At 57.9% G+C, this 13,164-nt stretch overlaps 4 protein-coding genes across 4 annotated transcripts; all 4 read right to left on the bottom strand.

The window, feature by feature from the left end:
- Positions 1-48: 48 nt before the first annotated feature.
- Positions 49-2,141, bottom strand: MKK02DRAFT_25003 (sugar transporter-like protein; the record flags this gene model as incomplete). Its single annotated transcript, XM_053086971.1, has 7 exons — positions 49-303; positions 357-1,337; positions 1,384-1,442; positions 1,485-1,588; positions 1,636-1,692; positions 1,734-1,796; positions 1,927-2,141. The coding sequence occupies 7 exons, from the start codon at positions 2,139-2,141 to the stop codon at positions 49-51; spliced, it is 1,734 nt and encodes a 577-aa protein (XP_052945461.1).
- Positions 2,142-4,137: 1,996 nt separating this feature from the next.
- Positions 4,138-5,828, bottom strand: MKK02DRAFT_44381 (uncharacterized protein; the record flags this gene model as incomplete). Its single annotated transcript, XM_053092906.1, has 5 exons — positions 4,138-4,542; positions 4,586-5,136; positions 5,186-5,261; positions 5,307-5,462; positions 5,520-5,828. 5 exons carry the CDS (start codon positions 5,826-5,828, stop codon positions 4,138-4,140), a joined length of 1,497 nt encoding a protein of 498 aa, XP_052945460.1.
- Positions 5,829-8,545: 2,717 nt separating this feature from the next.
- MKK02DRAFT_15518 (velvet factor) lies at positions 8,546-9,356 on the bottom strand (the record flags this gene model as incomplete). The annotated part of the gene is made up of 5 exons (XM_053085560.1): positions 8,546-8,613; positions 8,668-8,747; positions 8,801-9,041; positions 9,154-9,225; positions 9,272-9,356. Coding segments are annotated over 5 exons (546 nt in total), but the record flags the coding sequence as incomplete, so codon positions are not given.
- Positions 9,357-10,596: 1,240 nt separating this feature from the next.
- Positions 10,597-11,779, bottom strand: MKK02DRAFT_44379 (uncharacterized protein; the record flags this gene model as incomplete). The annotated part of the gene is made up of 2 exons (XM_053092905.1): positions 10,597-10,623; positions 10,688-11,779. The coding sequence occupies 2 exons, from the start codon at positions 11,777-11,779 to the stop codon at positions 10,597-10,599; spliced, it is 1,119 nt and encodes a 372-aa protein (XP_052945458.1).
- Positions 11,780-13,164: the final 1,385 nt, after the last annotated feature.

Raw genomic sequence — 13,164 nt, 5'->3', positions numbered from 1 at the left:
ACTATAACTGCCACTACCACCACCTCACCCCGCCATGACCCGCTCCACCTAGAACATCTGCCTGTTCCTCATCTCCACCGGCAAGAACACCATCATCAGTGCCGAGAGCCAGATACCGCCCGCACCGAGCCACAAGATGCCGCCAGTAGACAGCCCGGTTGTGGGGTCGTAGAACGCCTGACCGGCAAAGGGAGCGACGATACCGGCGAGACGACCGAGGCATGAGAGCATACCGGAGGCAGAGCCACGGTAGGCGGTGTCGAACAGCTCGGGAGCTGAGGCGTACAGGACAGCATTGAAGTACTGGTAGTCAGCGACGATTGACCCGACTCATACATCAGCGGATAGACACTTACTGTCTGCATAATGTACTCCAAAGCGTTGAGCCCGACGTAACTCCTAGTCGTCCGCACCTGCGTGTACAACGCCATCGACAAACCCTGCATGGCCGCCGAGAACACCAAACTCCACTTGCGCCCGACCAGCGGAAGCTGGACCGAGAACATGGCGAGAATGGAGCCGATGATACCTGGGAGGTAGATGTAAATATACTGCCGGTAGGTCTCGGTGACTGTTCCGCCGGTTTGGACGTTGAAGCTGAGGAGGAGGAGGGGGAGATAGGCGCCCGCGAGGTTGAACGACCAGTAGTCTCCCATATACGTGATGGCGAGGAGGATGAAGATGAAGAGCTGGAGTTTGTTGGTGAACAGCCCCTTCATGTGCGCCAGGGAATGAATAGAGTTCTTGGTGACGTATTTGAGCGACGGGAAGAATCCGGGGGGGTGGCCACCGTCAACGATGGCTGACCGGTCCGAGTAGCCTGTCTCCGCCTGCTCGAGCTCTGCAAAGTGCTGGACGGTAAGGGTGGGAGGGGGAGCGCGGTTGAACTTGGCAATCTTGTGCAAGACGTCGATTGCCTCCTGCTCGCGGCCCTTGGAGAGGAGGAATTTGGGCGACTCGTGGAACTTGAAGACGACGAAGCGGAGGAAGAAGACGAAGAGCGTCATGGCGCCGATGATGAGGACGAGATAACGCCATCCCATGTTGCTTTCGACCGTGCAACATCCCGATCCCGGCGGTGTGCGGTTGGCCGGGTCGACGACACAAGACGGAAGCCCTGCGTCGCATCGATACCGTTCCTGGGTACCGAAGGCGATTGCCGAAGCGACCACCACCCCGATGGGTTGCCAGATGGACAAAAGGGAGACAAGGAAGCGGCGATTTTGCGGGAGGAACTCGAGCGCGATAGTAGCGTCGATGGGGATGTTCCCCCCGAGACCAAGACTGGCCAAAAAGTAGATGCCGCAGACCGCCGGGTAGTTGTATCGAGGCGCAGCCTGCCAAATCAGCATCGGACTTGACCTGAAACATCCTGAAACTCACGATGAGCATGCCGAAAACGGAGGTGATCAAGCACGTCAAATTGAACGACCACTTTCGACCTGAGGGTCAGCTCGGTCCCACTGATATCATGCAGGACGCACCGATCACATCTGCCAGCAGACCCCAGAACAGAGCGCCGATGGCAAGCCCAGCGTTGGACATGGTGAAGATGAGACCAGTATTGCCGACCACACCCATCTCCTGGCTCCCAGAGTCAGCTCAACCGATAGCTGTCGATCTGGGAAGACTTACTACACTGCCGAGGCGACCAATCCAACGCCCTGGGCCCAGGCCAAGTCAAGAAAATATCTGTAAATCAGCCCCTCTCCTTCTCCTTCTTCTCTACGTACCCAAAGCCACACAGGAACCAAATACAGATCTGGTAGCGTCCGAAGCCGAACCGATCGAGCTCACTGTAGGATCAGCTCTAGCTCTGCTGCTCGCCTCTCTAGGCGACGGGGAGCCCTTTAGGATGATCGATCTCATCTGTGTACCGAAGGTGACGGGCAAGTAAGGCAGATCACATGGCGTCGCAAAACTCACGCATTGATGAGTGCGGCCTTCTTTTCGAAAAGGGTCAAGCGGCTCGCCGCGCTCCCCTTGAGGATGGAGTTGAAGTTGAGGCTCTCCTCGTCTGCCGCCTTGACTGTCGGCTCTGGCAGCTCGCCGTGCTTGCCGAGGCCTACCGCCTTCTCGTGCTCGCCAGCGCGGATCCGCTCAGGCTCGGCCTCGGCACCTGGACCGGCTGGAGCGAGCATGTTGTCTCTGACCTTGAGCTGCTTCGACATCTGCCTTATCGGCTATGTGTATATGATATCTCTGATCACAACGTACCCTGTGCAGAGATGATGTGTATTGATCTGACTTTTGAGATCGTCTATGCGCTCTTCTCATCCATTTTCCTCGGCTGAGAGAGTGTGTGTCCAGGTGTGATCTTCCCGATGACACAATTATGCCGTAAACAAGGCTGAGGAGAGCAAAACTTTCTGCTTCCTTCGGACGAAATAAGAGGCACGATTCCGGCAAAGGCAATTCCAGGATGACTACCCTAACATCCCTCTCATGCAGATCGGCCCGCCAAAGTCCCCCACAGTCTGACAGAGACCACAGCTTCCTACACGTACAAGCGCTGCCTGTGCGGCGTCGCAGATTCGGGGCAACGAGGCATCCTTATGGGTAGCCTTCCCCCTCGGAGCTCGATATGGAATGTATATCGTCCGTCGAAAAGCTTTGGCTGAAGCAGAGCCGCATACCAGCGTACCGCCTGCCGCCATGCGTTATGTCAGCTGTTAACCTTATGTCGGTTGACGGAATCGGCGATCTTTCGACATTAGGTCATCGCCGATTCGCTGCAGCCCGTGCCGATCGGACGACTTGGCTCAGCATCACCATCGAATCCTCGCGGTCGACGCAAGAAGACAGAAGAAGACAGAGAGCTCAAAGATTTTAATCTTTGGTTCAACGCACGTACGAGTAGCTCTCTGCATGGGCGGATAAATTGTTACTGTCGCCACCCATGCTGTACCGCCTGGCGTTTCAGTACTGAGTCGAAAAGGATGTCCAAACGTGTATTATCATGTCTCTCCGCAGCTGAGTGGATGCCTTTGGCTGCTCCGCCCCGTTGCCTCAAGACTTCCTTTCTTGCCAGCACCACTCCTGTGCAACCTCGCCGCCCAGAGTGCTGTAGTCTATCGTTTACCTCTTATCTCTTACTCTGCTCAAGGACACCTGCCCCACGTTTACTCCCTGCATTGGTCGCCGTGATGGACCCTTTGAGCCCCACTCACGCCAGAGTGACAAGTCAGTCTGCCCCCGCCGATCCCAATGCCTCGCAAGACGACCTGATACGCGGCTGCTTTGCCACCACTTCCCGACTGCGCTTACACTTTCTTACCACCTCCTCACCGCCGATCGGTCTCGAACTCCTTCTACGGCAGCTTTCCTCCGTTCCCTCAACGGCCCGGACCAGTCAAGTTCGAGCTTTCAGTTGTCGACCTGCTCGCCTTCAAAGCAAAGCGTAGGCAGGCGCGAAGGAAAAGACTGCGGCTAAATCTTCACGGGACCCGTCCAACAGCCAGTCAAGTCGACGCGCCAAGTCAGCCAGGACCCCAAGACGACTGCGATACTGTCTTGCCGTCCGCCTTAGCAGCGACATACAGCTCTGTCGAGATGGCGAGTGAAGGTAACCGTATGATGACCGGCTTGTCGAGCATTGTCACCCCACGACAAAGGGCAGACCTGCCAGACTGGCCACCTCTCACTTGTCCCGCTTACCATGTGAGCACTTGGCCGCCACCCACTTACCCAGCCGACGAGAGTGCAGGTCAGAACGACTTGCCTGACAATGTGTTCGCGCAGTTCGATCAAGAGCTACAAGCATACAATCCCTCTGCTCCCGATACCCATACGTATCACACCGGCATTCCCTCGAGCTTACACAGCTCACATACCGCCGCCAGAAGCTTCTTACAGACACGGAACATGTCATTGGCCTTGCCTGTGATGGGCACCAGTGTCTTCTTCCCACAACCCAGTTGGAAGACGCAAAGGCAAGCCCAAACCCCCACGCCAAATACCGCCGATTCTGGTCCCACGTTCCTCCTGACTGATCCTCTCTGCGGAGTCCGTATCGAGGACTGGTCCCCATAGACTTCGTCTTCTTCTTCACTAGATCTTGCTTGCTCTCCCCGTCTGTACTGTATGTCCTGATGTACTTGGTGTATTACTTGGTGCAAGTCTGGTCTGGGAATCGCATCAACCTGTTTCTTTTCCCGCTGTACCAGCCACTCTCTTCCCCCTTACCCAAACCGCCCCCAAATCCCGATCATCTCCGCCCCAGATCCACTTCTCAAAGATCTCCTTCAACCCTTCCCCCTTCCGCAAGAACATCCCAGGACCTCTCGGTCTCACCCAGAGCGCATCGAACTCTTTGCCCGGTAGAAAGTTCCCGATACTCCCTTCAAGGCGACACAGGGCCGCCCCGCCCATGGTGGCGAGGTAAAAGAGATTAGGTGTCGATAAGGGTCGAGTGCGCGGTGGCGAGGGAATGAGATCCGAGGAGGAAGGAAAGGAGTTGAATTTGGAAATGTACGAGGCGGACCGGATGGCGGAGAGGATACCGATCGACGGGCCGCCAGAACAGTCTGTTCCTAGTCCGACCTACAGGTCAGCTAAACGCAAACCTGCCCTCGATCTTACTCACCTTGATGTCGAGATCTAGCAATTCCCGGATCTTGGCCGCCCCCGAACTCAAGAACATATTGCTCCCCGGACAATGGCTCACCCCTGCCCCCGTCCGCCGTATGATCTCCCGCTGCTCATCGTCCAGATGGACACAGTGCGCCAGGATCGTCCCCGGCCCTAGAAGCCCATAATGCTCATACACGCCCGCATAGGTCTTTCCCCAGTTCTCAGCGCCCGTCTCGTCGGCGAACATCTGCGTGACCCAGGCGCACTCGAGCGGGTTCTCCGACATATGCGTCTGGATGGGTATGGAGGGCGTGCGGGAAGCGGATAGGGCTGCGAGGGAGGAAAGGAGCGAGGGGGTGCAGGAGATGGCGAACCGGGGAGTGAGGATGGGCTGGACGAGCGGTAGGCGAGATGGCTTGACCGGTTCGCTATATGTCGGGACGGTAGGCTTGTCGAAGTGGGCGAGAAAGGCCTCAGTACTGGCTATTGACGACTCGGTCGCTTCGGTATACGTGGCGGGGCAGTTCCGGTCCATATTGCATTTTCCGACGAATGCTCTTTGACCTGGAGCATCAGTTGAGGTCGCTCTGTCTGGGCTAGCTGCGAGACTGACCAAGATGTATACAGAGGTCCGCGAGGAGCTTGGTCGACTCCTCATGGATCGTAGCGTAGTAGCAAGATGTAGTTGTCTGCTTGTCAGCCTGTATCAGACCAGCCGATACAGATCAACTCACCCCAGCGTTCAAGCTCCGGCGTATGACCTCCTCATATACCTCCCGAGCATACTCTAGATTCCCAAACTTCACTTCGGTAGGGAATGTGATCCGTTCCAGCCAGTCCAGAAGCTGGAGGTCTGACCCAAGTCCGAGATTAGGGTATTGTGGGGCGTGCTATCTTGTTAGCTTGAGCCCCACGCGCCGACGCAGGCGGTATATGAGCGAACGTACAGTATGTGTATCGATCAAGCCGGGGCAGAGGAAGCCGTCGTCCAGCCACACCAGCTCGACTTGGTCTGAAGTTATACCTCGATCCGCCATGACCCGATGCACCTCCTTCTCCCGCTCGGCCCGAGGCAGTGCGCTGTCCAGGGGCTCCACCCACTGGATGATGCCTTCCCCATCTACCAGGAGTGCCGAGAGAGCCGAGAATTCCAGTATATCGAGCGAGAGCGAGTGGACCAGTGGCGTAATGTAGACTGTGCCCTTATTTGAGTTGGGTCCACCGTTGCTCGCTGGTGTATTTGAGGTTGTTGTCATATTTGTGGCCGGGGCTGTAAGCTAGCTATCGCCACCTTGATACGCGAGTAGCTCTGTAAGAGAATCAGCTCAGTGCTTCAGTTCACAAAGCAAGTCCAACCCGAGCCTAGCGCGCTTCCTTTCAGAGATAGAACCACTCTTGACTGTTCCTTTCGCCCCGGAGAGCTCAGAAACAGCCAAGGCGGCGATTAGCATTATTACGCTGGACTCAAATCAAGGCTGGTCATAGCCCCAGCGATCTCATCATCAAGGAAGAAGCACTGAGTGTGGACGGTGGAAGGAAGAGGGCGTCGGAGCTGGTCGACGAGGGGGGGAGGGGGATTCAGTGGACCAGTGGGCTTGGGCCTTGGCTTGAGCTGGACTCACCCGGTTGTCGATTATACGCTTGGTCCTGCTGTGATGTAGCAAGCACGCCAGGACAGTACGCCCTGTTACTTGCAAGTCTCTGGAAGGGGAAGGTACAGTAGATGAAGTGGTCATAATGGACGTATGGGCAAAGATAAGGCAAGCATAAAGCTTGTCGGATCTTGGCAACTGATTCGCCCGGCCAGTGCAGCATTCCGCAATCTTGCGTTGGTCTCTCGTCTGTGCCTCGCAATCCTGAGGCCTGCTGTCGTATCAACCCAGGCGGGACTCAATGCAATGCTATATATATAAAGTGCGGCTGATCAGCCAACTCCCCTCCTTCCTTGTCTTCGCACGTCCCCCGATCAATCCACTAGATGCCCCAAGCCCATCCGATGATCCCTCCCTCCCGGCGTCACCGTCGCTCCTGCACTCGCGGGCGTCCCGGGCGTTCCCTGCGGACTATGACCCGGAGTAGTGAGGTTCTGGATGGACGGCAAGACGACAGACGGTCTCTCCATGCTCATCAGCCTCTCCTTCTCCCTCTCAGCCCCGCCGCCGCCACCACCGCTTCCGCTCCCGCTCCCAAAGCTCAGACTCAAGCTGCGAGGGGACTGCTCGATCCAGTCGTCTGTGCGCATCCTGGCGTGCGTGGTACGAGCGGACGGCTCGTAGTGATTCGACTTGGCCGGAGAAGGGCGGTACGGGTGTGAAGCGGGGAGCGGGAGGGGGTTGAGATCTTGTGGGGTGCGAACGTCCTGTGGGGTGGACCGGGCCGAGTGGCTGCCCGAAGTGGAGAGGGAGCGGGAGTGAGAGACGTCAAAGTGAGAGTTGGAGTAGGTAGGCGGTTGGTGTTGAAGCGGAATTGAGGCAGGGTGTCGGTCGCGATGCGATTGTTCCGGCACAGATGTGGAGTACCGGTTCCCGTGGATGGATTGTCTCCCATCGCCCTGGCGCTCCATCACGTCCCGACTGTCCCGACGTGTATCCACTCCTTGCGGCCCCATCTCCGGCCGACCTTGGTCTTGCCGCTCTCGCGGGTCCCGTGGGGCGGAGTGCTGCGGCGGATAGTCACGGTACGACGAGGCAGCCGCGCCGATGGGAGGACGCGCGTACTGACCAGGATACGGCGATCGATGCGAGGTGGCCTGCTGCTGGTGCTGGTGCTGCTGGTGTTGGTGTTGATCAGGGTACGATCCGCCTTGGTGTGCCTGCACCGGCCGCCCCCGCGAAGAAGGTGCCGCCTGGCTCGAATGCGATTGACCCGAGCTCGAGTGGTACTGATATTGCTGGTGGCGATACTGCGACCCATGGCTATCGTACCCTCCGACCTCGGTCGTACGCCTGTCCGACGCCTCCCTCAGCTGCGCATCCCTCGCCTTTTGGTCCGCCTCCCACATCCGCCGCTTCTCCCGCTCGTGCGCCTCGAGTCGCGCCACGTCTACGATCCCACGAGCGGACTGGTACTGCGTCGAGCCTGCCTGGCGAGGGGCGGACGATGGGCCGGAAGAGTAGGTCTCCCGCTCGCGCTGAGACGGCGACGGCTGCCGGGGCGAGGGATCGTACCGCATATGGCTTGGATGATCCGACCTCGGGTCGTACTGCTGTTGCTGCTGCTGATAGCCGGCCGGCGCAGGCGGGACGGGATACGCCAAATGCTCCGGATATCCCTTCTCCACCCTCGTCATCTCATGCCGCGACATCTGTTGGGGCTGATGAGCCCGCCTTTCAGCCGCTTGACGAGCCTCGCTAGCCCGCCTCGCTTCCGCTTCCCGCCTCGCATCAATCTCCCTCCGCTGCGCTGCCTGGATCTCGGCGTTTCGCTGCCGGTCCCTATCGGCATAGGGGTATCCGCTCGGCATAGCATGTGGAAGTGCCGGCGCGGGAGGAGGCAACGGAATGGGTTCTTGATGGCCTGGTGGATGGCCAGAGAAGGGGACACCTTCTGACCGAGTGGACGCCTGTCCAAGACCCCGTTTTCGCGGAGAAGGCAGATACGTCGATGGGGGATATCGAGGGTAGTCTCCACCGAGCTCCATGCTGGGTTGCAGGGGCGTAGCGGGCGGGCCATAGCTGGGCTCATAGCCATGAGGGGGTGGATGAGAGGGAGGAGGAGGAGGGTGGACAGCCGCGCGAGGTGGTTGATGAGGTACCGGCGGTGGCGGCATGACTTGCTGTGGGTATTGCGAAGGGTAAGGTGAGGCGGTACTGCCATAGCTGGAGTCGAGGGAGGGACGAGGTCGCTTGGGGTTGTAGAACTCCTCCTCGGTGATGGAGGAGCGGCGCTTATTCTTCGGAGGATAAACGATGCCAGACGAGCGTTCTGAGAGATCAGCTGTGAACCTTCCTCAAGGAGCTTCCGGCAGCTCACTCTTCGTCTCCTTGCGTACTCGGATCTTGAGACCCTGATCCGCGAACGTCTTCGACAAGTCTGTAGCTCCTGTATGTATCAGCTATGAGCACTCCCATCGATCGACCAGCTGCAGTGACTCACGCTGCATCCCCGGGAACTTCTTAGCTGACAAGACCGTAAACGTATCGGTAAAAGAAGTCGCGCAGTAGAACACCTCCTGACTGGCACCCCGTCAGCTCACGCCCTCACCCAGCGCCGAAGCAAGGGGACTCACTCGACGATCTCGAACAATGTCAATTTCAACTTGTACTGTCCCTCCTTCCTCACGCCCAAATCTGGGAACACGAAAAACGCCGCATCCCGGTGGTTCACGTCCTTGAGGTAGTACAGGCTCGAGACGGGCGTTCCGGTCAAAAGGCGGGTCTTGCCATCTTCGATGACGTGTAGCTCGGTCTGCGCTTCGTCGCTCCCGACGAGCGTGGCGTAGAGGAAGTAGTAGGGGTCTACAGTATCAGCTTGATCAAGCCCGAAGCTAAGCGATGAGCTTACTGTGCATGAACCTCATCGAGTTGGTCTTGCTCTTCTTCCCCTTCTTTCCCTTCTCCTGCTCCCTTTCCTTCTCGATACTGACGTCTTCACCGTTCGTATCGGTCACTTTGAGCTGGACGATTGGTGGTGGGTCGATAGGTCTCCGGTCGGCTATGGAGTCAGCTATCGGACCCAAACAGGGGACCAACGAGCTCACCCTTTTCGCCAGCGCTACACATTCTCGCCTGGAGGGGCTGCTGCCGCATGCTCATCTCATACTTTCTGTCGGTAGAAAGCGAGTCGCGTGGGCGGTAATTGGGAAGATAGGTAGCGAGGCGATGGAAATAGGTATCGGTTTCCGTCAAGGTGGGTAATGCGAGAGCGAGCGGAGAAGAAGGAAATGGAGCAGATGGCGGTCGGTCGGGTTGAGCATGATCAGCAGTGGGCGAGGATGACGAGAGCCGAGTATCGGATTGGCGAGGCGAAGGCATGGAGTTCCGATTGCGAGGTACCGGGCGTATGATCCGGGAGGAAGGGGATGCGTGAGAATCGCCGGTAGTCGTGCGATGACCAGAATAGTCCAAGTTTCGGGCGCCGGGAGGTGCAGAGTGGAGATATGTCCGAGGCGAGGGGAATACCGTGGAGGACGGAGTGACGGGGGTGTTCGGTATGAGAGTCGGGAACGGGTTGGACGATGCGGGTACCGAAGACGAGGACGAGGGAGGAGTAGGTATGGGCATAGGCGCATATGCAAGTCGGTGCGTGGGATTATGAGGTGGCCAGAGAGTAGGAAGAAGGTACATGGTAAGCTTTTGATCACTGTACAGAACGAGCTCTGAGACGGGAGGGCAGGCGAGGTGGAAAGAGAAGTGTAGTTGAGACATGGCGGCTGATGGGCGGATCAAAGTCTTGAGCCCAAAGGAAGAAGAAAGGAAAGGATGGGGATGAGCGTCGAATATAAATGAACAGGAAGGAGAACAAGTGGAAGCCTGGACTACAAACACACGAGACAAAGGAAGGGGTACGACGCTCATTGTTCGATAGGTTCTCTCAGGGAGGGGTGAGACACCGCCGTCCCCAAGCACTGAAGAGGGAGTGGGGGTATGGACGCCGTGAGAGTGCACGTCCTCCCTTCTGCCGGTATGGGATAGTAGGCACGGCGGGCGGGAGGGAAAAGTGGAGGCTCGAAATGATGAAAATGAGGAATGCCGTATGTGCGTGTGGGTGTGTTTCAGCGTGTGGAGATCCCTGCGTCTTGCCCTTTCCGGTCTGCCCGGGATCAGCTCAAGGTTTTGGGCACAGCAGGGACAAAAGAGCTCGGACTCACAGTTATGATTTGGCGCGTGCAGTCTCAGGCTTAGAGAGGGGAACAAAAGAACAGTGAAGAAGGGTCAAAAGGGAGGTATGTGAAGCAGAGGAAGAGATACGAGCCCAGCAGTCACGGAAGAATGAAGCTGGTGTACAATGACACCAAGACCCGTCCAAGAAACAAGGCGAGAGACAGAGGGAAAAGAGCGACAGCAAGCGAACACGTAGATAGACTTACAGGTGCTGACGACCTTCTTTCCGCTACATTATCAGCACAATCCCCCTCGTACGCACTCTCCCTTCCGCGTGACTTAGAGCAACTCACCTGAGATACCGCCACGTACTCGTACGCAAAGTCCCCCTTCCCATCCTTCCCCGTCACTTCCTCCACGGCCACCGCTCCCTCAATGACCTTTTTCGCATTCTCCTCTCGTGCCGCCTTCTCCCTCTCTAGCTCTTTTGCTTTCGCCGCCTCCTTTTGCTTCTTCCCCTTGCCTCGGACTTTACGCTTCGCGCCGCCCTCGTCTCCAGCACCAGCCGCCGGGGACAATGTTGGAGCCGAAGTAGGAGCGGATGGCGCGGACACCGAGCCGCGAGAGGTGATATTGACCGGGGAAGTTGGGTGGGTCATATCGTCGTCCTCCCTCTCCTCTCCTCCCTCTTCAAAGTAATCCGAGTCGAGCTCGTCCTCCCCATCTTCCATCTCTTCGTCATCCTCCTCTTCCATGTCGACATCCTCATCCTCACCCCTTTCCTCCGCGACTGGCACCGGCGCAGGAGCAGCGGATGTGGTTGTCTTCCAGAACGTCCCGGATGTCTGACCGACGGGCGAAGATCCCCTTCGAGCACCAGTTGAGGCATGCGGGAGGGGAAGAGCGATCGCGTGGGAGCTCGACGGGCGGGAGGACGGTGCAGCAGGCTGATGGGCAGGACGAGCGGGCTGAGCGGGCGGGCCAGAGGGAGCCGCAGCAGCGGCAGGAGCGATGAATGACCGAAGTGGGGATCCAGGTGGGGTTGGGGAGTTCTGAGGAGGACAGCGTTCCTCCGATTGCCGGAGCTGGCCGTTTAGGTGGGGCGGACCGGATGAGTGAGAGGAGGTCGGCCGGTCCGTATCCTGCTGGATAGAAGCTGATGGAGGAGCGCCGTCACCGCCAACTCGAAGCTTGATACGAGGTAATGGCCGGTCGGCGGAGAGGTATGGCGACACCTGGCTAGGCCGGCGGGGCGCGGCATCCTCCTCTTTTTCACGCTCTTCCACCTCTGTCTCATCCTCCTCATCGCCCTGGTCCGAGCCCTTCCCAGATTCCCCTCCTCCCTCCTCGGCCATTATATCGTCTTTCGGACCGCCGTGAACGTCGGATGGGCGGGATGAGGGTTGATGTTCCGCCGGGGCGGGGAAGGGGTCAGGGATCGACATGTAGAGCGATAGGCGGATGAGAGAGGGATGATGTGGCGGAGAGGTGGTTGATGGGCTCGGTGAAGGAGTACGAGTGCAACGTGGATTGACTGGATATGGACAGATCCCGCGTAGATAGGTATGAGGACTAGGTTGAAGGTAAAGGTTGGAGGTGAAAGATTTGCCAGAGGTATCCGACCGCCGAGAACGACCGTCGCGAGGTCGGCTTTTTGGACTTCAGTGATCGAAGTTGGAAGTGCTAATAAAGCTATTTCGACCGGTGCGGTATGTCCTGTCGCGCGCGATCTGCAGTGGACAAAGGCAGGGCACGATGCACGATTGGGCGAGCGAAGGGATCTTTGTGAGATCTCTGCAAGGTCAGTAGGATGTCCGAAGCATGATCGAGAGAAACGTCTGACAGGCAATGATGTGATTGGGGCAAGGTGCGAGAAGGGGAAGACGAAGCAGAGGAGAAAGGAAGAGATAGAGGGGGTAGGAAGAGCTTGAAAATCAGTCATCAACCCTCTGAGATAGGTGATGCTAAGTTACGCAGCGTTGCGAGTCTAGCTGTATAAGCTTTCGCCCGAAAAAGTAGCGCAGAGTTAGAGTACTTCGGGGGAGGGAGGGAGGGGAGAAAGGAGCCTGATCCGAGGTATCCGGCCTAAGCGCAAGGGGGAGAAGGGCAGAGAGGTAAGGCACAAAGGAAGGACAGGAAAAAGGGGGTGGGAAGGAGGAGGGCGAGAGGGCGAGAAGCACGGCAATGGGAGATGTGTGTGTGTGTGTGGAGGCGTGTGTGTGCGAAGGGGATCGCTCAAAGTGAAACAGACACGTACGATACGCCCCTCACTATGCCGCTCTCTACGACTGCCAATGCAGCCTGTATCCTCTAGCAGCTCCCAAGCACTGCAAGCACCCTTTCACTCCTCCAGTCCACCTATCCGCCTCGAGATTAGAGGTCGAAGTGGAGGTATCGGCGTCGGCGTGAGACCTTGACCACGCGGGGGGGCTGTCGCGTTTCAGATTTTGGGAGGACGAGCAAGGTTCGCATCCGTCCGCAGCGATCGAGCGGGCGGCAGGGCAAGGGTGCACGCGTTTCGCACTGGATCTTGTGGTATGTTGCTGTGCCTTGTGACCGCCTGCGCTGTGACACACAACCCTCGTTGGGTGTTGAGTGATTGCGCGAAGGCGAAGATTAACGTTTTGCGCGCGGCGCGGCGGAGAGGAGGTTGGCGTTTCACCTTTCCGCCGGTAGGCAGCGGGGGAGCGGATGCGCTTCTCGAGCGCGATTCTCGAGAGCGTATCTACCGCTGGTTGAAGAGCCTTGCGTGTGAGAGATTACGAGGACACGCTTGACGAGTCGACCACAACAAGGAGCTCGAGGAGAAGCAGGCTCGAGCGCAAAAGTC

This window comes from Dioszegia hungarica (assembly GCF_025882075.1).
Source record: "Dioszegia hungarica strain PDD-24b-2 chromosome Unknown MKK02contig_8, whole genome shotgun sequence".
NCBI classification, from domain to species: domain Eukaryota; kingdom Fungi; phylum Basidiomycota; class Tremellomycetes; order Tremellales; family Bulleribasidiaceae; genus Dioszegia; species Dioszegia hungarica.
The sequence above is the reverse complement of the archived record's forward strand: the minus strand, read 5'-3'. Positions and strand labels throughout refer to the sequence as shown.